Here is a 23,050-nt window from a genome sequence, read left to right as displayed (position 1 = left end):
GGCAGAAAATTTGCTTTCTTCTGCAGGAAAGCTGCGCATGGGACGCTCTTGGACTTTCCAGCACAACAATGACCCTAAGCACAAGGCCAAGTTGACCCTCCAGTGGTTACAGCAGAAAAAGGTGAAGGTTCTGGAGTGGGCATCACAGTCTCCTGACCTTAATATCATCGAGCCACTCTGGGGTGATCTCAAACGTGCGGTTCATGCAAGACGACCAAAGACTTTGCATGACCTGGAGGCATTTTGCCAAGATGAATGGGCAGCTATACAACCTGCAAGAATTTGGGGCCTCATAGACAACTATTACAAAAGACTGCACACTGTCATTGATGCTAAAGTGGGCAATACACAGTATTAAGAACTAAGGGTATGCAGACTTTTGAACAGGGGTCATTTCATTTTTTTCTTTGTTGCCATGTTTTGTTTTATGATTGTGCCATTCTGTTATAACCTACAGTTGAATATGAATCCCAAAAGAAATAAAAGAAATGTGTTTTGCCTGCTTAATCATGTTTTCTTTAAAAATGGTACATACAGTATATTACCAATTCTCCAAGGGTATGCAAACTTTTGAGCACAACTGTATATATATACACTACCGGTCAAAAGTTTTAAAACACTTGACTGAAATGTTTCTCATGATCTTAAAAACCTTTTGATCTGAAGGTGTATGCTTAAATGTTTGAAATTAGTTTTGTAGACAAAAATATAATTGTGCCACCACATTAATTTATTTCATTATAAAACTAAAATGTAATTTAAACATTTTTTTTTTTTGTTGAAATTGATGACTTGGACCAAATAATAAAGAAAAGCAGCCAATAAGTGCCAATCAATACTGTTTAAAAATGATCCCAGGGTGATACATCAAGAAGTTGGTTGAGAAAATGTCAAGAGTACATGTCTGCAAATTCTAGGCAAAGGGTGACTACATTGAAGATGCTAAAATATAACACAGTTTTCATTTATTTTGGATTTTGTTTAGTCACAACATAATTCCCATAGTTCCATTTATGTTATTCCATAGTTTTGATGACTTTACTATTATTCTAAAATGTGAAAAAAAAATTATAATAAAGAATAAGTGTTTCAAAACTTTTGACTGATATATATGGAGGGGCAGTGGTAGCTCAGCAGTTAAGGCTCTGGGTTACTGATCAGAAGGTCAGGGGTTCAAGCCCCAGCACCACCAAGATGCCACTGTTGGGCCCTTGAGCAAGGCCCTTGACCCCATCTGCTCCAGGGGCACTGTATCATGGCTGACCCTGCACTCTGACCCCAGCCTAGCTGGGATATGTGAAAAAAGAAGAATTTCACTGTATATGTGCAAATGTATAATGTGTGATAAAGAAAATTATAATTATATATATATTTCTAATATATGAATTGATGGAGGATCACTTTTGCACTGATGTTCCTGGCCAAATTGAGAATAGATACTAAGAATGGCCACAAGTATTTACATGCCCACAACAAGCGATGCCTTTCATAAAATCAATGGACTGAGCAAGTCATGGTGTGTTTCTCATGTGGCCCCCGAGTGAACTTGACTCGCTCAATATACTCTTGACTGTCTGAGGAAGCTTTGCACCATTTTCGTTTCTTTTTGTGCTGGTTCTGCCTAGTGGCTGGAGTTTGTTTTGTGGAATAACACTCCTTCTAGACAGTTGTGGATGAATCTGCTCGTTCTTTGTGCTTATGCCTCCTATTGGATGGAGTTTTTTTCGTGGAGCATTGTAACAACTTCACAGCAGAAGGGAAGGAAAACACAGGGAAGCGGGTTTTCCAGGCTCAGGTAAGACTTTTAATCGGCCACTTCAGTGCTTTACAACTTCACACACTCATCAGCTTCACAGGCACATAGTTACTTAAACACATCAACTTTCATAGGCACGTAGTTACTTAAACATATCAGCTTCACAAATACAACAGAACAAACGTAACAGCTTCAGGAGCACCGTGGCCTTCCTTGTGCCAAACTCTCTCTCTCCTCTGCTGGTGGCGTGGCTGCTTATATGCCGCTCTCCCCATGCTCACTGGAATTAGAGACAGGTGTTACACATTATCTAGCTCAGGTGCAAGCACCCTTACCGCTTTCTCTCTCTCCGGACGGACGCTTGACCACAACCCTCCCTGCCACAAGCATTTTTTGCAGGACACTGGAATGATTACATCATCTACTGCACTCATGAAACAGCCGACTCACTGAACATTCGTTTGACTGTCCGAGGAAAATGAACGGCTTTATTTATTTATTTTTTGGGTCCTGGTCCCACTAGCGGCTGGAAATTGTTTTGTGGAGGAACACACCTTCAAGACAGTTTTGTGAATGAATCTACACATTCTTTGTGCTTATTCTGCCTATTGACTGGAGTTATTTTCTGTTATGTAATTCTGTCTCACAAAATTTGTGGTCAGTGGCGAATGATCAGACTCCGGTCGCGGCCATCTCACTTGACGCTGAAAAGGCGTTTGATATGGTAGAATGGGATTATCTTTTGAAGATTTTGGAAATATACGGGTTCGGGAATATTTTTATTGGATGGTAAGTTACTTTATAGACACTCAGTAGAAGAAGACGAGAATCAGAATCAGCTTTATTGCCAAGTATGCTTACACATACAAGGAATTTGTCTTGGTGACAGGAGCGTCCAGTGTACAACAATACAAAAACAATACAAAAACAGCAGCAAGACATAGATAATAACAAAAAATAATTATACACATACGTACATACACACATATACATACATACACACATACATAGTGCAAATCTAATATAAATTCTAATACAAATCTGTTATATATCACAACTCTACCCAAGGTGCCACCCTGCCCATCTCCTCACACCACTCACGAAACGAGAGGGCTCCAGCTGACTTCCATCCTCTAAGGATAACTTGTCTGCCCACCATAACACCAGCCAGGATCCAATTCTTCATGTACTTATCTCCTACATCAATGACCGCCCCGTCACCCAAAATACAAAGCCTGGGGCAAAAGGAGATCCGAGTACCTGATATGTCGGCCGTAAAATTCTGGACCCTCAACCAGAACTCCTGTATCTTACAACACCCCCAAAAAACATGGGTGGTGTCTCCATCTTCTAAATGACATCGCCAGCAGGTGGGTGTGTCCTTAAGACCAAGCCTATACAATTTAGAAGGGGTCCAATAAAATCTATGTAGAATCTTAAATTGCATAAGGCGCACCCTTGCATCTCTAGATGCAGACTTGATGTCAAATTGAAATCTTCCTCCCTTAATCTTTTGAGTGATTTTAAAGCTCCGTCCCCCAGACTCTGAATTAGCAGGGAGTAATACACTGATGCCGAGTATCTGCCGCACTAGGGGGGTGCGTGTCACTCCCAAGAACAGTGCAGAGTAGGTGGCGCAGCTTTAAATACTTATAAAATTGAGATCTGGGAATCCCAAAATTTTGATCCAAATTTTCAAAAGGTCTCATTACTCCACTTTCATATAGGTCACCGAGTGTATTAACCCCCCTCACAATCCAATCCGACCAACATAAAGGGGACTTATTAATGCATAGTTTAAGGTTCTGCCATAAGCTCGAGGCTACGTTTAAATAAATATCCGAATTAAACACTCTGGACATTTTTGACAAAATTTTTACATCTAGTTGGATCAGGGAGACTGGACGGTAACTTTTACACTCGCTTGGATCTTTGTCTTTTAAGAATCAAACTGATCCGGGCTTGTGTCGTGGTTGGAGGAAGCTTTCCATTCTTTAATGATTCAGTATAAACTTCTAACAAAAGTGGAGCCAGTTCTGTAGCATAAGATCTAAAAAATTCTGCGGCAAAACCATCTAGCCCCAGAGCCTTGCCAGTAGGTAGGGACTTAATTACCTCATCAAGCTCCTCAAAGGTTATCTCAGAATCAAGAGCGTTTTTTTGCTCAGTCTTCAGTTTAGGAAGATCTAATGGTTCCACAAAGTTTCTAATATCTTCATCAGTAGATGAAGATGTGGAACTATAAAGATCAAGATAGAATTCTTTAAAGGCATTATTAATATCAATGGCTGGGGTAAAAATTTCACCACCAGCAGATTTCACTGAGGAAATGGTAGAAAAAGACTCTCTGCTTTATATATCTAGCCAAAAGCTTCCCTGCTTTGTCCCCCGACTCAAAGTATAACTGTCTTGCTCTGAATAACCAAAACTCCACTTTCTGCAACATAATAGTATTATATCTATATTTCAATTGGGTCAATTCTCTGAGGCCATCAGATGACATATGGCGCTTCAGCTCTGCCTCTGCACTTTTAATATTTCCTTCCAACTCCACAAGTTCTCCTGCTTTGGATTTTTTGGTGAATGAGGCATATTGTATGTTTCGACCCCTAAGAACCGCCTTAAGTGCCTCCCAAGCCACGCACACAGAGGATACCGAGCACCAGTTGGTCTCCATATAAACGTTGATTTCAGTCTTTAACGTTTGTTGGAAATCAGGATTTTGCAAAAGGGATACATTAAGGCGCCAACTATGTGATTTCTTTTTCTTTATGTGGCAACACCTCTAAACTCACCAGGGCATGATCCGAGACTAAAATGTTTCCAATTGAGCAATCAACAACAGATGAAATGAGGGATTTGGATATTAAAAAAAAATAAAATAAAAAATCTATTCTAGAATAAATCTTATGGGCTGATTTAAAAAATGTATAGTCTCTACCAGATGGGTTCAAAAGTCTCCAAATATCTGTAAGACCAAGATTTGTACACATCCTGTGAAGCGTCAATGTTGCTTTAGGGGGCTTACACACTTTTGCTTCACTATGATCAAGGACTGAGTCCATCAAAAGATTAAAGTCTCGTAATCGATCGACGTATTACAGATAGATCCTCCAAGTCCGCAAGTACCTTCGTCAACATCACCGACATGTTGGACAGTTGACACTGGATTCCTTCTCCCACCACGCCATCCAAATCGAGTCCTCGGTCCACAGGCCTGTCTGGGCTTTCATCTTGAACCCGTAAGTGTCTTTTAATGTCTCCAGAGCCTGAGGATTTTGACTTCTTTGCCATGTTTACCTCAAACAGTAAATGTGTAACTGGGTGTATCGAATTTCACCGGATTATATCATGAAAATAATAAAAAATTAGCAAAGTGCGCAGAGCTGTCTCTCACACGTCTGCCCTTCGCATGGCGTCACCGTACTCCCCTCACCAGTTTATATTTTAATAAGTTACATAGGCCGATTGACAAAGGTGGGCTAGGCCTACCAAAGATTTTGTTTTATTATTATTGCATGGCGCCCCTATGCATTGCATACCTTGCATATATGGTTTTTGCGCCTCTGGGCTCATTGGTTGCTTCCATCTCAGAGAGCCCCTCCCTGGTTTTGTATTGAACAGGAAGTTCTTGCCCCTATTTTGCCATTACAAAGCCTTTCTATTAAACTAACCAGAGAGGTTAAGTCTATTATCTCACATTTGCACGCAGTATGGACAAAAGTGTCCTGAGTGTTTAATTCGGACATTTATTTAAATGTTGCCTCGAGCATATGGCTGAACCCAAAATTCTGTATTGAAAGGTCCCCTTTCTGCTGGTCAGAGTGGATTGCGAGGGGGGTTACTACACTCTGTGACCTATATGAGAGTGGAGTGTTGATTTGGTCATTTAAATTTGTAAATTTGGTTCAACACTTTGAGATTCCCAGATCTCAGTTCTATAGGTATACAGCTGTGCCACCTGCTCTGTACTATTTTGGGGAGTAGCACACACCCCCCTAAAGTGGCAAATACTCTAAAAGAGGTGATTACTGCTTTTGGAAAAGGGCATGAGGCATCAATGTATTACTCCCTGTTAATTCAGAGTCTGGGGGATGGAGCTTTGACTTCTCTCAAGAGATTATGGGAGAAAGATTTAAACTTGGTATTGGAGGAGGAAGTGTGGGCTAGGATTCTAGCATCTAGAGATGCAAGGGTGCACCTTATGCAATTCAAGATATTACATAGATTCTATTGGACCCCTTCTAGATTGTATAGGCTTGGTCTTAAAGACACACCCACCTGCTGGCTATGTCAATCAGAAGATGGAGACACAATCCATGTTTTTTGGGGGTGTGTTAAGATCCAAGAATTTTGGTTGAAGGTTCAGAGTGGTATGTGTGATGTTTTGGGCACTCAAATTTTACTTTGCCCCAGACTCTGTATTTTGGGTGATGGGGTGGTCATAAATTTGGGGGATAAACATATACAAAATTGGGTTCTGACCAGTATCATGATTGGCAGACAAATTATTTTAAGGGGATGGAAGTCAGACAGAGCGCCATCATTTACGGAGTGGTGTCTGGAGATGGGGAGGGTGGCAAGTAGAAGGCTGGGGTTTCGGGACTTGTTTGTTAGGAAATGGGGTAATTATTTAGCGTTTTTGGGGGACTCTCTGAGGGAGGGGATGGGGAGAGAGAAGTTTCGTACTATGTAACACAATTTTTGTTCCTGGGTAGTAAGTGTTATTTCCTAATTGCTTATGCCTCAAAAGTATAGAAAATGGCTATTATTACCCACAAACTTTGCTTTTGTGACCAGGACAGTGATATTTTGAAATGTACATATTTCCAATGAGAAAACGGGCGAATTTGTGTCGTTTCGTTCACATTAAGTCAGAAAAAAACAACATATCATTCCAAATTAACATGTATTTATACTAAAGTAATACAAAAATGATTACAAAAGATTTAGAAGTGAGTAGTTTTTCGAGATTTAAAATTATACTGTAAATCACTTTCACGAATCGGCCCCCAAATGTAGTCTCCCATCATGTTCTCGTTATACTGTCCTTGGTAGCGGCATTCAAAGTCCAGTTCTCCTTGAATTTATCAAGATAAACATCAAGGATATGGACTTTGAGGGACATCCTACAGCCCATTGTGCCGTAGTTCTTCACCAGAGTCTCAACCATTTCCACATAGTTTTCGGCCTTGTGACTGCCCAGGGCGAACCACTGTGACAAAGCTGTTCCAAGCCCCTTTCTCCTTACTAGTTAGCTTCTTGGGGAATTCATTTCACTCCAGGATCTTTTTATCTGTGCTTCCACGGAGTACTTTTTCACTCTTGTCTTGATAAATTGGCCGCAGACATAGCAAAATGTGTCTGCTGGATGCTTGCAGCCTCTTGATGCCATCTCAGAAAAATGCAGATATGTATCCACTTAGGCAGCTGGAACTAAACTGAACTGGCTATTTATATTACTGGAAAGCAGTAGTGGATTTAGGCATGGGCGACATGTGCAGTTGCCCAGAGCGGCATCTTGCGGGGGGGGGGGGGGGGGGGCGACATGAGGCACCCGCACAGATTATTTCAAACCATAATAATATTGGCAATTAATGATTTTGGCAGTATCTTTGATCAATTTAATGCATCCTTGGTGAAAGGAAGCATAAGTTTCTTTCAAGAACAAACATTTCTTTGTGTTCTAAAAATGGAAGCACATATACTATATATAATATAATTTTCATAAAGTAACTTGTGACGTAATTACTTCTAGTTTTTCGGCAAACTACTTATTTACTCTTCAGTCATAATATTTCTTAGTACTCAAGTAAATGATTACTTCAGTAGCAGTACTTAAGTAAAAAAAAAAAAAACTGTACTCTTTCCACCACTGATTAATACCAATTACAGCCTTTATTAGCCAAATAAAAAAGGACACTGCATCTACTTGCACTTTCACAGTCAATTCAGGATGGACTTCGACACATTAATCTTACAGTTCAATCAATGTCCTTTAGTTTGAAACATTTCACATAACAACATCAGTTTATTTAATTAATACATGACTTATATTACACATCGTTATATAATATTGGCATTATATTCATGCTGTATAGCCAGAAGTTTTTCTCAATTAACTTCTTTTTTTTTTTTAACTAAAATCTTGTGGAATTTTGGGTTCCTTGCACTTTGGCTTGCTCACTTGGGGCCTAAAGACAAATAATTTTTAAAACATTATTTTCAATCACATTTTTTAATTTAAACCGCTCAATGAGGACATCATTTTCTGTAAATCTGCTTAGAATTTGGAGAGTGTAAACTGTGTAGTGAAAAGCGTTACACAAATAAAAATGACTTGACATCACACCCTTGTTGCTTTTGTGAATTGCACAATTATAGAAAAGCAAAACCACACAATTGGCGAGTCCTGTAATAACCACTGTTTATTATTCAAATGTTATGATCGGATTTACAGGCAAATGGGTAACAAGCAGAGGTGTGTCGGTCCTTTGGGGTGTGTTTGTAAAATGCCTGGATAAAAGAGGGATGGGGTGTCTTTAAAATCTGTTACACTCTCTAGAACCAAAGGACCACATAAAAACTGTGCATCAAACATACTCTTACTAAAGAACAAGAGATCACAAATACTTGATACATTATAAATTAAAAATACTGTTTTATACATAAATGAGTACGTGTTGCACTTATGTCCACACTGTTGTAGAGAGAGGGCAGAGGCCTATTTGTCTACAGTTTAAGTGGCACATTCCATAGTTTAATCTCTCAGTTAAACATTTCAAATGTTGGCTGAGGAATCGCTAAAAAAATTGTCTAAATAAGACCATAACTTAAGAAACTACTGATATGGTAATAGTAAGAAACAAACAGTGAAATGTAGAAAGATCACTTTGCTTCTTAAATCAAAGGACATCAGCATTGAGTTTCTTATAAGTTAAGATGTGATGTCCATAAGCAGAACACATTTAGAAGATTGTGACATGGATTATGTCCATAAATTTAGGCACAAGAAACTAACAATGATTAACTAGCAACATTTGATTACTGTCTCACGTAAAGCAAATCATTCAGATAAATACAAAATATTAGAGACATATAGTGTATGTTCAGACATGTTTTGGGGTGTGCAAGTTAACGGTCAATAAAGAGGGTTCTCATTATGCAATGTCTGCTGAAAATAAACCACAAGTAAAATAAATGACAGAGCTATGATGCAACACTGAGCCATGTATACAGGCAAGCATATATATATCACAGAACATATTATGTAGATTTATATATATATATTATGTGGAAGTTTTGGCTGATTTTTTTGTTTTGTTTTTTGTAAATGAACTGATGAAGTGGCTGGTTGGGTCTTGGTTTCAAATCAGCCATTCCTGAATCATTTAAGCATATTTACACAAATAACAGTTCCTCAACTCTATATTATAATAATTAAAAAAAAAACAACATTCACACAAAAATAGAACATTTGAAATAATTATTAGCACCAGTGTATCAGAAAAGGTCTTGCTACGCAAATGTACAAAGTTGCATAGGGTTGAATTTTGCTTGTTAATACGATTTGCAGTACACCTGTAGTAAGCAGCAGCCTTTAAAAAAATAAAAACACATAAACATGAAATTGTAGTGTTTAAACAAATAGAAACATGAAATGTATTGCAACCATGGTGGGTCATTGTGATGTATGAACCCATGTGAAATCAACTTGCTCTCAACTTTTAGTACTGAATTTATATACACTTAATCTGAATACTGTATTTATATATATGACAGGGTCAGTACCAGATCTAGGATGGGGTACTGAGAAAGTAAATGCGCATTATGAACAAATAAAGATTCCTTCACTGTTAGCTTTGAATGAGTAGTAATAGGCGACCAAAGTATTATAGATTATGATATATACTAACTTAAGTAGTAAACTTCCCCAAACAAACACAAAATCCTGAAGTCTCGCTTTATGGTTGGCTTCTGTGTTCATTTCATTTAATTCTGGCTAAAAACAAGCACATGATGGCCTTCCCTTAAATCTGTTGTAAAGACCAGGAAGGTTTGAGGTGGTCCAGTCATGTGGGTTTACGTTAAACTCAAGGAGGTACACATCATCTCTTGCAGCTTGCTGTAAGACACACACACACACACACACACACACACACACACGTTGGTGCAGCTATCCTTATGAGGACTCTCCATAGACATAATGATTTTTATACTGTAGGAACTATAGATTCTATCCCCTAACCTTACCCCTAACCTCACAAAAAAACTTTCTGCATTTTTACATTTTCAATAAATCATTTAGTATGTTTAAGCAATTTAAATTATGGGGACACTAGAAATGTCACATTTATAGCATATTACCCTAGTAATCACCAGTTTGTAACCTAAAAAAATTTCCTTGTAAACCACCCAAACCCACCCACCCACACACACGCGCACACACACACGCACAGTTGGTGAGCGCCATTACTTGGAGTTCTTCACGTTGTAGCATTTCTGCACATCGAAAATTAAAAGCTGCTTTCATTGTCTTGTAGGAAAATTTTGGATTGAAAAAAATAATGTCTTACAAACCTAATAAAAGTAACAAAACAAAACAAAAAAAAAAAGGTAAAAAGGATATGAAACAAAACAAAGCCTGTTTTGGTTGAGGGTGGCTTCTTGACCATGTGTCGGACATGGTAGAGGTCCACGGCATGGACAAGGGGATTAGAGCGTAAGGCAGACATAGCGGTGTAGCATGAAAGTTAAGGCCGCTCTAAAGACGGAGTGTTGAAGCAGCCCTCTGGCAGAGTATTCTTGATGTCGTTGAGGTTAGCGATGTCTGTTCGAATCTCTCGGATCTGCCGATCGTAGTCAGTGATCATGTCCTCCTGGCTCTTGGCTATGTCATTCAGCTCCTTCAGCTTCCTGTCCAGCTCACTTCCTGCCATCTTCTCCTTGGCATCTTTTAGAGCGTTATCGATCTGATTCAGCTTGTTCAGATCCACCTTATCGATGTTGCCTGGAAGAGGACAAGGTGGGGTTTTTAAACCAATATTATTCACCAGTGGCAGAAAATTTGGTGATTTTTATCAATGACTATAGTGGTATCACAACCCCTGTTTTGTGTACATAAAACCAAACCAGCCTCATGTCAGTACGGATAGGAATCATACAAATTTTTACGTTTCTGGGTCCAACTTGATTCCACACTAATGATTCTAGTTCTTAATTGGTTGAACGAATCTTTTAGTCGTTTAAAGAAAGATGTATTTGGAAATAATAAATGCATTTAATAAAATGAGATCATTTCCTTTTTTAACAGAAAAGATTCTTGCAAATGGTGTTTACACAGACTAATGGAGATATTTTATTCATTCTTCTACTTTTCTTATATATAAAAAAACAAAAACACTAATTACAACAAAACATTGTGTATCTTGAACAACACATTAGCTGCTTTTCCACTATCGAGCTGACTGGTTCTCATTGCAGAACACTGCCATTCCGTACCGCTCAGGGCTCGTGGTTAGGGCTTCTTTTTCTACAATCGTGCTGCGAAATCAGGATTAGAATGGACAAGTGACACTGGTCCCGCAGTATGTTTCGTGTTGTAGATTTAAAAGAACCAACTCATAAGAGACATTCATTAGAGAAAAACTGAGTATTTAGTCTGCATCGACGTTTAGCATTTGGAACTTTCAAGAACAGTTAAAGGAACCGTCACATCTCACTGTTTTTTCAGCGTCACACTTCTGTCAGCAAATTAAAAAGCAGTAGTTCAGAGTTGGCCAGATCACACACATGTGCAATGTCGAGTCCAGATTCTGAGCTTTTAAACGACACCTATTTTTGTCAAGTGAGTATTTTAGAATTAATTAGCTAAACCCATTAGTTGAATATCGGTTATAATTGGCCCATAAATTCCATATCAGTGCATTCCTTATTCTTCTGGATATTGTTCTTACCGAGTTGGCTTAATAAGTCATTGATTGTGTTCAGCACTGTCCTGACAGCATTTTTGGCTTTCCGGGCATTGCCCTCTGCTTCTTTAGCATTGTCAGATGCCTGTGAAGTAGAGAACAGTCAATAAAAACTCAAAGACTGCATTGAGATTTTAAAACAGGTTTTACACAAGAGGTCAAAGAAGCCATAACCCACCATGTTTGCCATCATCATGTCTGCATCTGCCTCTGCTTTCTTCTTTTCTAGCTCTTTTTCAGCAGCTGTCAGCTGGCCCATCATGTTGTTCACTTCTCCATCCAGTTTCATGGTGTCCTCAAAAGCTTTTTCTGCATCAGCTTTTGACTTGGCTGAGCCCTGAGAAACAAGCACATTGAATCATGTATGTAGTTCCAGCTTCAGAAATACACCCCGGAAAGGACACCCCAGAACTTCTTTACAGTTTTGAGTCTAATAGTTTGCAAGTTCTTTTAGTAAAACTCAATATTTACCTTCTGCACATCATTGGCGATTTTCTCAGCTTCCTCTGCCTTCATCTTGGCCTCTTTAGCATCTGCTGCTGCATTTCCTAGAGCCGCCTCGGCCCGTCGGGTCTTCTCATTGGCTGCATTGATTGTCGCATTGATTTCCGGGATTCGCTTCATGGCATCCTCGGCAGCAGTTTTGTTGTCATTTACTCTCTTGTCAAAGTCTGAAGTGAGATACATATTTGTAGTATTATTCTATATTTAAAACAAATCCAATTATATCAATTTCTAAGATATAATGTAATTAATTCAACAATCTGAAATTTTAGGCGGCGACTTTAGACCCCTCACCTCTGAGGTTGTTCAGAATGTCCTGGGCCTCCTGGAAAGTAGATCGGCCTTTTTTTGCTGCCTCCTCAGCCAAAGCCTTGGCTGCATCTGCACGTGCCAACAACTGATCAGCCGTCTGAAGGGGACAGGAAGATAAGAGGAAAAAATTTAAGACAAAGAATATGCGGGGAAGGCTTTTTTTTTTCTCTAAATATTTCTACTTTATTCACGCAATATAGAATACTCAATGCTATGCATTCATTCTCATAATTTTGACTTCATTCACAAAACATAACTTTTTCTCTTAATGCCATGACATTCACAAAATAGTCGATTTTTTTATTTTGACGTGGCACTAAAACGCCATTGAACAACCATTTAAAATCAAGTGATTCTGTAATTTGGCAACTAAGTCAATGGCTCTATTGTCACTCTCTAGTACTGCCTACTTTGGAAAACGATGATGTTAGGAAAATAGAGTTTTCAAATGAAAAGGTATAAGTGTGGATGTGGCCTAACAATGTGGGAAGGTTTGTAAATGTTGTGGGAAAACAAATACACAAGATTAATACATAGCTCTCTGGAATACTTCACACCGATTGGTCAATTGAGGCATTTCACTGTAAAATATGTTTGTATAATGACCGTTAAACTGTATGCAGTATTTGTCTGTTGTATAGAAAACAGCAGCAGCAGAGATTCTTCAAATTACCTTATTTTGTGGAAGAAAAACGTCATACAGGTTTAGAACAACATGAAGGTGAGTAAATGATGACTAAATATTAATTTATGGACAAACTATTCCTTTCAGCAGCTAAAAAGTAATTAATACTCTGAGCTGAGTTTAATAAGCACAATATTTGAGTTCATGGCTCGGTTTTTTCATTAAGAGCATGACATTTAGCTCGATCAGATTATGATGAGACTATGGACTATGACCAGCAGTATCACTCATCTCTCATCACTATCATTTATGTGACTCCTGGCTCTCTTGCTACATGGTTAACTCTTACATTCCAACCACGTGAAAGAGCAGCTGACCTAAAAGTAAGAAGTAAAAAACTCCAAGCACCACCACAAAATGATAACCCTCATGTATATTGAAATATTTACTTGTTTCAGTTCTTTTATACGTGGCTGTGCTGAATAATTGTAGTACAGAGAACATCTTATCTATGTTTAAATACTTTCTCATATTGTATTAACCTCATGCGACCTCGCGTACAACTGCATGGACATTGTATTTTGGCTTTGCTTTATGCACGCATAATTTAAATTCATTTAAACCAACTCATCTCAGTTCAGGAGACCCTGTGCTGTCAGTAAAGGGGTAAAGTTTCAACACACGAGTCATATGACAAAACAGCATGGTGCCGACCACAGTGGAGTTTGTCTTTGTGAGAAACGGCAACAAAACTACACCTGGTAAGAAACCTAATTAAGTTTTTACATTGAAAACTGTCAAAAAATTAGAGTCTCTAGTTTCATCCGAAATGCGATTTTTAAAATGAGCGATTTATCGCAAAACGCCACATTGATAAACACAATGTACACTAATGTGTACTTAAGCCCATTTTTTTCCTTAGAAATCCTATATTTACTGTGCATTTTCACATTGAGAATCAATGGGTTCATCCAAAAGCTAAACATTTTTGCTTTCAGAGGCTTTATATGGAGTTAGGATGAAAATAAGGGAGCATTTCGAACCTGTTCTGAGACCAGTGCAGACAGACAGCACACTAGAGGTTAAATAATTCACTAAATAAGAAGCAAGCAATTTGATACTTTGAATAAGAATGAATTATGCTAATTTCGGATATAATGTCTGTAACATCTCAAAAACATGAATACCAACACTCCTGGAAACATAAACAATTCAATAAAAAAAAAAAATCTGACTTTCTATAGCTTGGTGTTATTTAAAATTTCACAACTTAGTCCCGCTGGCAACATATGTTTTTTTTTTTTTGCATGTTTATTAGGTGCTGCTAGTTACAGATCAAAAAGGGAAATGGAATATGCACATGGCAGTCATGCTGTGGAAGAAACTAAAAATAAATCGTTTGGATACCTGTTGTTCAGTCTTTCCTTTCTCTAGTAGTTTGCGAACTTCAGTCTCTTTGCCCCTCAGGTCCTCCCTCAGGTCGTTGTACTCCTTCTCTGTCTTATCTATCAGTTTGTCCAGGTCTGAAGCCTCCTTCTTAATCTTATTGGCCTCATCCTGAGATCAGAGGAAAGGATATTTGATTATGGATACATCAGAGTTGATAATGCACAGAAACGTGCGAAGCAAGACAAGTCAAAAGTTCTAAAAATCAGCACCTCTAACGATTTGGTGTCAAATGGGGGCAAGCTGGTCAGGTTAGCATAGATCTTCAGAGCTTTGTTGCCAGCCTCCTCTGCTTCAGCATGCACCTTGGCAGCCTGTTTCTCAAGGTTCTTGGCCAAGTCCTTTGCCTCATTGTACCTGAGAACATATGGACAACCGGTTAATTTTAAAACATGACAGCTTTTTACATCAGTCTACAAATGTTTCCAATTAGACCCTAAATGAGCAGACTGATATTTCATGCTGACTTGGGGACTTCCATGACGATGGAAACCTTGTAGTACTCTATTTGCATCCTTACCAACTGAATAAATGTAATAAAATGTACTTTGGTAAGAAATATCAAATACATACTTCCTGTTGAGTTCATCAATGTCACTGCTCATCTTGTTTTCGCCATCCAGCACCTTCTTCAGAAGATTATAAGCTTTGGTAGAAGTGTCATTTGCGTCCTTTGCAATCTTCTCAATCTGATCTGCATCTGTTTTATGTCTGTATAAAAATTAACAGAACATGTTAAGTAACATTTGTGGTGTGAAAAAGCAATGTCAGATTAATTTTCATTAGAATAACTCACTTTTCTGCCAGTTTACGGGCTTCCTCTGCCAGAAGCGTCATATTGTTTGGATCTCCAGAAGGTGAGGGTACTTTAATGTCCTATGGAAAAAATTAAAAATGATTACAATTAAGAGATTTGGCAATTTATAGACATTCTTAGAATATTAAGGTATTTTCTCTTAACTGGGTGTAAAAGCTCACCACTTTACTGATTGCCTCCTTGGCTTTGTCCAGCTCTTCTCTGGCAGTACTGATCAGGTCCTCGGCATCACGGACTCTGTTACGAGCTCTATCTGCCTGATTGCCTGTGTCGTCTACTGTGTTTCTGATTTTCTGCAGTCTGTTCCACTGAGTGTTCAGGGTCTTATTGATGTTGTTTAGACGATCCAAAAGGCCTTTATCAACTTCTGTTTGGTAAAAGTGAAAGATGACAGAATAATGATGACACAAAGTGTCTTATGTGACACTGTTAAATACTGAATAGACGTTGCATATACCATGTGACTTCACAAATGTGTAATGCAAAAATGAAAATATTAGGAGTGTAAATATTTGCTCTAAGAATGATTTGAAACAATTACAGTTCTTTGCTATATGGTGGGATCCATCATGACATCTGAAATTTGGTCATGATTTTGGTATGATTCACAATTAATTTTCAAAAATATGCACAGACAAATGTTGGGAGGCACAAAATGTACACCAGGTTTTACATTCATAGGCTTGAGAACTGAATTTTAGAGAAGAAATTAACATGCAATATGCTATTGTAGTTTGTTATTATGGAAGTATACAAATTGATGCATTGATTTTTATTTGTCAGATTGCACTTTATACCAAAAACAATAATACAGAATAATATTTTGAAAATTTTGAAAAGACTTTGACAGACAATACCTTTGCTAGCCTGAGCCTCTTCCAGCAAGTCCATGATTGTTTTCTCTGCCTCCTTAAGTCTGTCCTCAAAGGCCTTGTCACTCACTGTATCTTGACTGTTGTCAAGATTATCAATTAAAGTCTGCAGGTCAAGAAGCTTCTGTCTCTGCTGGTTAACCTATGCAAAAAAGACAGAGGAATCTGAACTGGTCTTCTCAATTACAAACAAAATGTGTAGCTGCATTCAGAAGATTAAGCCCTTACCTTGTCCCTGACCAGACTGTAACAGTTCGGGCACTGCTGGCAGCCTGATGTAGAGCGGTTGTAGAAGTAATTCTCCTCACACATGTCACAGCGAGCTCCCACAAACCCTGGACGACACTGGCAATGCCCGTCTTCCCTGCACTGGGTGGACTGGGAGCCTTCTGGGTCACAGTCGCAAGCTGAAACAAAACCAAAAAAAACAAAATGAAACCAAACAAAAAAACCAAAACCAAACCAAAACAAACATAACAAAGAAACAAACAAACAAACAAACAAACAAACCAAAACAAAAACAAACCAAAACAAAAAACAAACCAAAAAAAAAAAAAAAAAAAAAAAAAAGCAAATCAAATCAAACCAAATAAAAAACCAAACAAAAAACCAAACAAAACAAAAACCAAACAAATAAAAAATTGCACAGATAACATGGCTATCTTGGTGAACTGCATAAATTGACTAGCAAAATATATAATACTGTTAGGGGTCGGTGGATTGACCAAATTCTTACATCACGGTATGAGTAATTTTATATCATGAATAAGGCATATGACAATATAGTTATTTTTTCCAGAAGTCCATCAATAAAATGGTTTATATTAGATAACCACATGGTTTTGCCTATTTTTGCATAACCCAGTACATTTACAAATGAAAGATAATTACACTTTTTATTTGTAACTTGATGGACAGGTGGATGCGGGTGCATATTATGGCTCCCACAGTATTCCCATCACCCATATCTGCACTGCAAGAGGCTCTGTGTGCCACGACAAAACTACTGTAGATAAAAACTAGGCGTGTGTGATGAGTTTTCAGATTACAGTTTTCTGCTTGATGTTAGATTTTGTTTTTTTAATCTAAACCATGTCCACACAACAGCTGTCCCTTTAGTGACGAGTTCTTCCTTGTCTTGACTGTTTTGGGACACGTCAGGCTCTGTACTTTCTGAGTCTTCCAGTTCTATTCGCCACTCCTACGTGTAAACGTGTAAATACCGGGGCAGTGGTGGCTCAGCGGTTGAGGCTCTGGGTTACTGATCAGAAGGTCGGGGGTTCAAGCCCCAGCACTGCAAAGATGCCACTGTTGGGCCCTTGAGCAAGGCCCTTGACCCTATCTGCTCCAGGGGTGCTGTATCATGGCTGACCCTACACTCTGACCCCAGCTTAGCTGGGATATGTGAAAAAAAGAATTTCACTGTATATGTGCAAATGTATAATGTGTGAAAGATAAATATAATTATAAAAAAAAATTATTATTATTATTAATTATATAATTATAAAAATTATTAAAAATAATATAAAGCAGTCCTGCTCACTGATAGCCATGCAAAAATAAAACTACTGCAGTATAAACGTGCAGCATAGTCTCTAGAACTTGACACATTTCTACCGTCACAAGTACACTGTCATGACCGCCCAGCCCTGTATACAGTTATTCTGCTTTTATTAGAATAATAGTTCTCAGGAGATTTGTTACGCAAATATAGCAGGAAATCTTACGTTTGCATCCAGAGGAACTGAAGCCGAAGAAGCTGACCTCACAGCGCTCACAGTGCTGACCTGTGACCCCAGGCTGACATTCACATTGACCGCTGACAATGTCACACTGGCCGTTTGTGGAGCCAATAGGGTTGCAGTTGCATCTGTGGAAACAAATTCAAAGGCACATTTTAAAAATGTGCAGGTCTGCTAACCTTTATGCTGCAATTCGGCATCATTGTAAAATGGAGAGAATTCAATTAAATACCTTTCACAGCCCTTGCCGCTTTGTAGGTTGTAGAAACCAGGCTCGCATGCACTGCAGTCTCTGTTAATTACATATGGAAGGCACTTACACTGGCCTGTCACCTGTGAACAGGTAGTCTGCCTGTTCACTGTACCATATGGAGAGCACGAGCATGCTGCAGAGGTGAAAATATACATACATATGTTATACTGTATGTGTAAATAAATATTTGCTGTTTTAGAAATGAGGAAGGATCTGAAACTTTCTACCCTGCTGGAAAATCCAGCTAAAACTAGCTATAGGTGGTAGTACAACTGTTTTGTGCAGACTGCCATAAGATGTTACTCTTGTCAAAAATGTTTACTATTTCTAATTTAGTGTATTTATTAAAATATAAAGTACATTTTGTATATAATCTACCTACCCACCCACCCACATACCAACCTACTTACCTTCCTAAAGCTGGTCTAAATGTTTATTCAGCTGGACTACCAGCTGGTGGACCTGGTTTTAACCATCTTGGTCTTTGGACCAGAAAAAAATATGTTCCAAAAAACAGACTGACCACCTTAAACTGGTATTCCATGGTTGTTCTAGCATGGTACATTCTGAGTAAGTATCACGGTTACAAAACACTCACGTATGCATTTGTCGGCTACATCTGCGGCACGGGCGTCACCGTAGAAACCCTCTTTGCAACGGTCGCAGAAGCTGCCAGCGGTGTTGTAAATGCACTTGAGGCATTGGCCTGACTCTCGGTCACAGTTACCCACAGCATTGGGGTCGATGTTGTTATTGCAACTGCATACACGACACGCCCTGACGGGACCTTTCTCACCCAGAGGGTCGCCGAAGAAGCCATCATCACACAGTTCACATCGCTTACCTGGACACAGAATGACATCAGGTATGGTTATATTTACTATAATCAATTAAATATGATCACACATAAGCACCAAATGGGATACATGCTCTGAAAGGGATAGTTCACCCCAAAATGGAAACAGTCGCCATTCACTTTCATTGCATCTTTTTTCCACACAATGAAAGTGAATGTTGACTGAGGCTAACACTTCGCCTTACATCTCCTTTAGTGTTCCTCATAAGAAAGTAAGTCATACAGGTTTGGAACAACACAAAGGAGAGTAAAAGATGAAGTTTCATTTTTGTGTGAACTATGTCTTTAAGAGTTAAAGATTCATTGTACCTGTGGTGCCACTTTGGCAGTTAGTACAGACCACCTCTTTGGTCTTGGGCACCACAGCACATGAGGCACCTGCAGGGCAGGGACAGGGTTTACAGTCTGTAGGAGACCCCACCGTTGAATCACCATAGAAGCCGTCCTTACACCTCTCACAGCTCATGCCAGCAGTGTTGTGCTGGCAGTTACACATTCCTGCAAACAGAAAACGAGGAACAACCATGTAATACTACACATCACCACAAGATGGCAACATTATACAAACACGAAGCTAAAAGTAGCACATACTGTAATCTTTATTCGGATGGGACTAGGGCTCTGTTAGGAATAGCATACTACCATTATACTTTTACTATTGCTGCAGTACAGAAAATATACTGTGCACAGTTTAAAAATTTTCTTTATCCATACAATAGCCAGATGTCTTAATTGCCTAAATGTGCAGTGTACAACAGTTTACTGCAATGATTACTGTATCCCACTAAGCAATGTGCATGATTTGACTTTCAACTGAACTAGAACTAATATGAGCCCTAACTTCAAAGGAATAGTTCACCCAAAAATGAACATTCTCTCATTATTCACTTACCCTGGTGCCATCCCAGATGTGTATGACTGTCTTTCTTCAGCAGAACACAAATGAAGATTTGTAGAGGAAGTTAGAGCTCTGTCAGGTCCTTATAATGCAAGTACACGGGTGGCAGCACTTTGACGGTCCAAAAGTCATATTTAGGCAGCATAAAAGTAATCCACACAATTCCAGTCGATCAATGAATGTCTTCTGAAGCAAAATTTTTTTTCGATTATTAAAACATTATTAACTTTTAAAAATCACTTCCTGCCAGCAGCTGACGCGAAGCATAACGTAAGTGCGTCAGTGAGTTCACGTGAGAATTCGGAAGCGCCGCTTATTTACAAAAGAACGAAGAAACCCTGGATGGAAGCGGCAATTTAAATTTACAAACATTTTAATTATTGACTTGTTTCTTACATAAACCTATTGATTTGCTTCAGAAGACATTCATTGATCGACTGGAGTTGCATGGATTACTTTTATGCTGCCTAAATGTGACTTTTGGACTATCAAAGTGCTGGCACTCGTGTACTTCCATTATAAGGACCTGACAGAGCTCTATCTTCTAAAAATCTTCATTTGTGTTCTGCTGAAGAAAGACAATCATACACATCTGGGATGGCATCAGGGTAAGCGAATAATGAGAGAATTTTCATTTTTGGGTGAACTATTCCTTTAACATTTCTTTCTTAAAGGGTCATGAAACCCCAAAACAAATTTTTGAGATGTTAACAGATATGTACAGGTTGCACATCACTGAAAACTGTGATAGCACTCATTATGTTTATTGTCAAGGGGAAAGTGGTTATTTTTTCGTTTAATTGAGCCATTTCATTCTTCCGGTTTCAAAATGAAAGTTGAAGCAACCCTGGGTAAAGCTAATTTCGTAGTTAACATATAAAGAATAACTGTCTGGTTCACCCTCATTATGGATTTAGCCAACTTTTTCGGTAAAAAAACAAAACAAAAACAAAAAAAACTGGTGGTTCAAGTACCAGGAGACTGCTAAGAATGGCAACTGTAGTAGCAGCGTCAGGTAAGATCTTAATTCCCTTAAAAATATACATCATGTTATGTTAATTTTATAGTTTATATTCAATGCGTTTCATGGTGCACGCACCCAGAGTATATGACCTTCCGGAATGCCCACATCTAGACAACAGATTTGAAGTTAATATCCAGCCTGTTACCTTGAGTCTCCTGAGAGAAGATAAGTAATAATATATCAACACTATGGCAATGCTATGGTAATAAGCCAGTTGTGATGACGAACCTGTCACAGGGTCACAAGTGTCACTGTGTCTGTTGCAGTTACAGGGTTCGCAAGGGCTAAATTGGCCCAGCTCAGGTCGACTCCTCCTGTATCCCAGATCACACTTCTCACAGTGCTGCCCCACGTAACCCTGAGGGCACACGCACTTCTCCACCCAACGAGCTGGAGTTCCAGGGCCACGACGGGCGGTCATGAGGGAAACGTTGTCCAAATAACCAGCACCTACAGCAGAAATAAAGACTTTATATCTGAAGGATTGAACTTACATACACTTGGCAGACACTTCTATCTAAAGCATCTAACAGTGTATTTAAGCTATACATTTTATTTATCAGCAGGTTTGTTCCATGGGAAGCAAACCCATGACTTTGGCATTGCTAGCGATATGATCTACCAGTTGAGGTAAATTTCAAGGTTAAAATGACATTGAGTGTCTCACAATGGAGAGCTCAAGAACCTTGTCTTCATTGTAATACATAACCAGAGTACAAATCAAATTTTATCAGTACATTTGGGCAGATAAAGTATCGTTCAACAGAGATCAAAACACCTCCATATTCTGTCTTCATAAAGTGCTTAAAAATAAATGTTAAACTACAGTGAACTAGCACACATACTTCTCTCACTGTAGGTTCCACGAATCATGGCAGAAGTCAGATTGTGCAGAAGTTTCTGGAAGTCGGAATGTTTCAGGGTGGGTCTCCAAGGGTAGTCAGGGGTGTCGTGGAGCCTGAATAATTATAATATCATTAAAAAAAAAAAAAAAAGACATTTAACATGACACTGAAACTAACTGCACATCAGGCACGTTATGTATAAATCAATGAATGAGCTGAAAATCTATTATTCTCCTAACAAAAGAAACTCACCTAAACACAAATGTTTGCATGCCTTCTCCTGGGTAGGAATTGCCCTGTGCAATAAGTGGCACAGCAACCCGGAGCCCTGCCCCCTCCAGTACAACATCCTCTGCTGACAGTCGGGCATCATGTCTCTGAATCCTGAAGTTCAGCGTGAGGTTCTGCCCATAGCTCAGCAACTGATTACCTAGAAATTTCTCTATTAAAACACAAAGAAAAACATCCAGGTTTGTTAGAAAAACACTTCTAGATGCCACTCATTTCACACATTTATTAAAAACCAGGGTTCCCACCTTTTTGACCTATGAATTTCAATGTAATTCCTGTCGTCTGTGATTAAAAAAAAAATATTCAGATTCAGATTGATTTGGTAATGAATCATTCATACCAATTTGTGAATCACTTCTACTTTTTTATGAATTTCCATGACTTTTTCAGGCCTGACAAACACAATTTAAAATTTCCTAACATTTCCATGGCTATGGGAACCCAAAATCCAGCAAAACAGTGCATTTCTAAGGTATATTTGAATTTGATTCTTAAATATAGTTGAATCTTTTGCCACTTCATAAAGAGAAAACCATTTTTGATGTTGTAATGTACCTGGAGCCACAAAGTAGATGGGCAAGTAGTCTTCTGAGATGAGCGAAATCTCTCTAGAGCTGGGAGACCACTGCACAGGCATGCTGGAGCCATCTCTCAGCTGCCCCTTCCAGCCCTCATCATCTATAAAATAAGAGTTAACTCATGACTGGTTGGAGCAGCTGTATTACATTGGCATGCATTTCTCGATAACCACATTACCCAAGTTTGTGCACATATAACGGGTATAAACAGGGCTTTATAGAGTGTAGATAGAGTGTGTGTGCTCTACTGGACATACACT

General features: G+C 38.7%; 1 protein-coding gene across 1 annotated transcript in view; it reads right to left on the bottom strand.

Annotated features, from left to right (window-relative positions):
- Positions 1-8,166: 8,166 nt before the first annotated feature.
- LOC127442208 (laminin subunit gamma-1-like) overlaps positions 8,167-23,050 on the bottom strand; it is a 79,629-nt gene continuing 64,745 nt past the window's right edge. Inside the window, exons 9-28 of the mRNA XM_051700058.1 lie at positions 22,768-22,890; positions 22,174-22,363; positions 21,922-22,034; positions 21,305-21,526; positions 19,464-19,652; positions 18,897-19,142; positions 18,278-18,431; positions 18,031-18,173; positions 16,532-16,710; positions 16,289-16,445; positions 15,593-15,798; positions 15,411-15,490; positions 15,188-15,325; positions 14,827-14,971; positions 14,576-14,725; positions 12,526-12,640; positions 12,199-12,398; positions 11,906-12,064; positions 11,713-11,812; positions 8,167-10,766 (exon numbers count right to left, since the gene is read on the bottom strand). Of these exons, the coding sequence (XP_051556018.1) occupies positions 10,510-10,766; positions 11,713-11,812; positions 11,906-12,064; positions 12,199-12,398; positions 12,526-12,640; positions 14,576-14,725; positions 14,827-14,971; positions 15,188-15,325; positions 15,411-15,490; positions 15,593-15,798; positions 16,289-16,445; positions 16,532-16,710; positions 18,031-18,173; positions 18,278-18,431; positions 18,897-19,142; positions 19,464-19,652; positions 21,305-21,526; positions 21,922-22,034; positions 22,174-22,363; positions 22,768-22,890 (3,266 nt within the window). The 3' untranslated portion in view covers positions 8,167-10,509. The remainder of the gene's footprint in view (positions 10,767-11,712; positions 11,813-11,905; positions 12,065-12,198; positions 12,399-12,525; positions 12,641-14,575; positions 14,726-14,826; positions 14,972-15,187; positions 15,326-15,410; positions 15,491-15,592; positions 15,799-16,288; positions 16,446-16,531; positions 16,711-18,030; positions 18,174-18,277; positions 18,432-18,896; positions 19,143-19,463; positions 19,653-21,304; positions 21,527-21,921; positions 22,035-22,173; positions 22,364-22,767; positions 22,891-23,050) is intronic.

The sequence above is a fragment of the Myxocyprinus asiaticus genome, chromosome 6 (assembly GCF_019703515.2).
Source record: "Myxocyprinus asiaticus isolate MX2 ecotype Aquarium Trade chromosome 6, UBuf_Myxa_2, whole genome shotgun sequence".
Taxonomy (NCBI): Eukaryota; Metazoa; Chordata; class Actinopteri; order Cypriniformes; family Catostomidae; genus Myxocyprinus; species Myxocyprinus asiaticus.
Note: the sequence above shows the minus strand (reverse complement) of the source record. Positions and strands in the feature narration are given on the sequence as shown.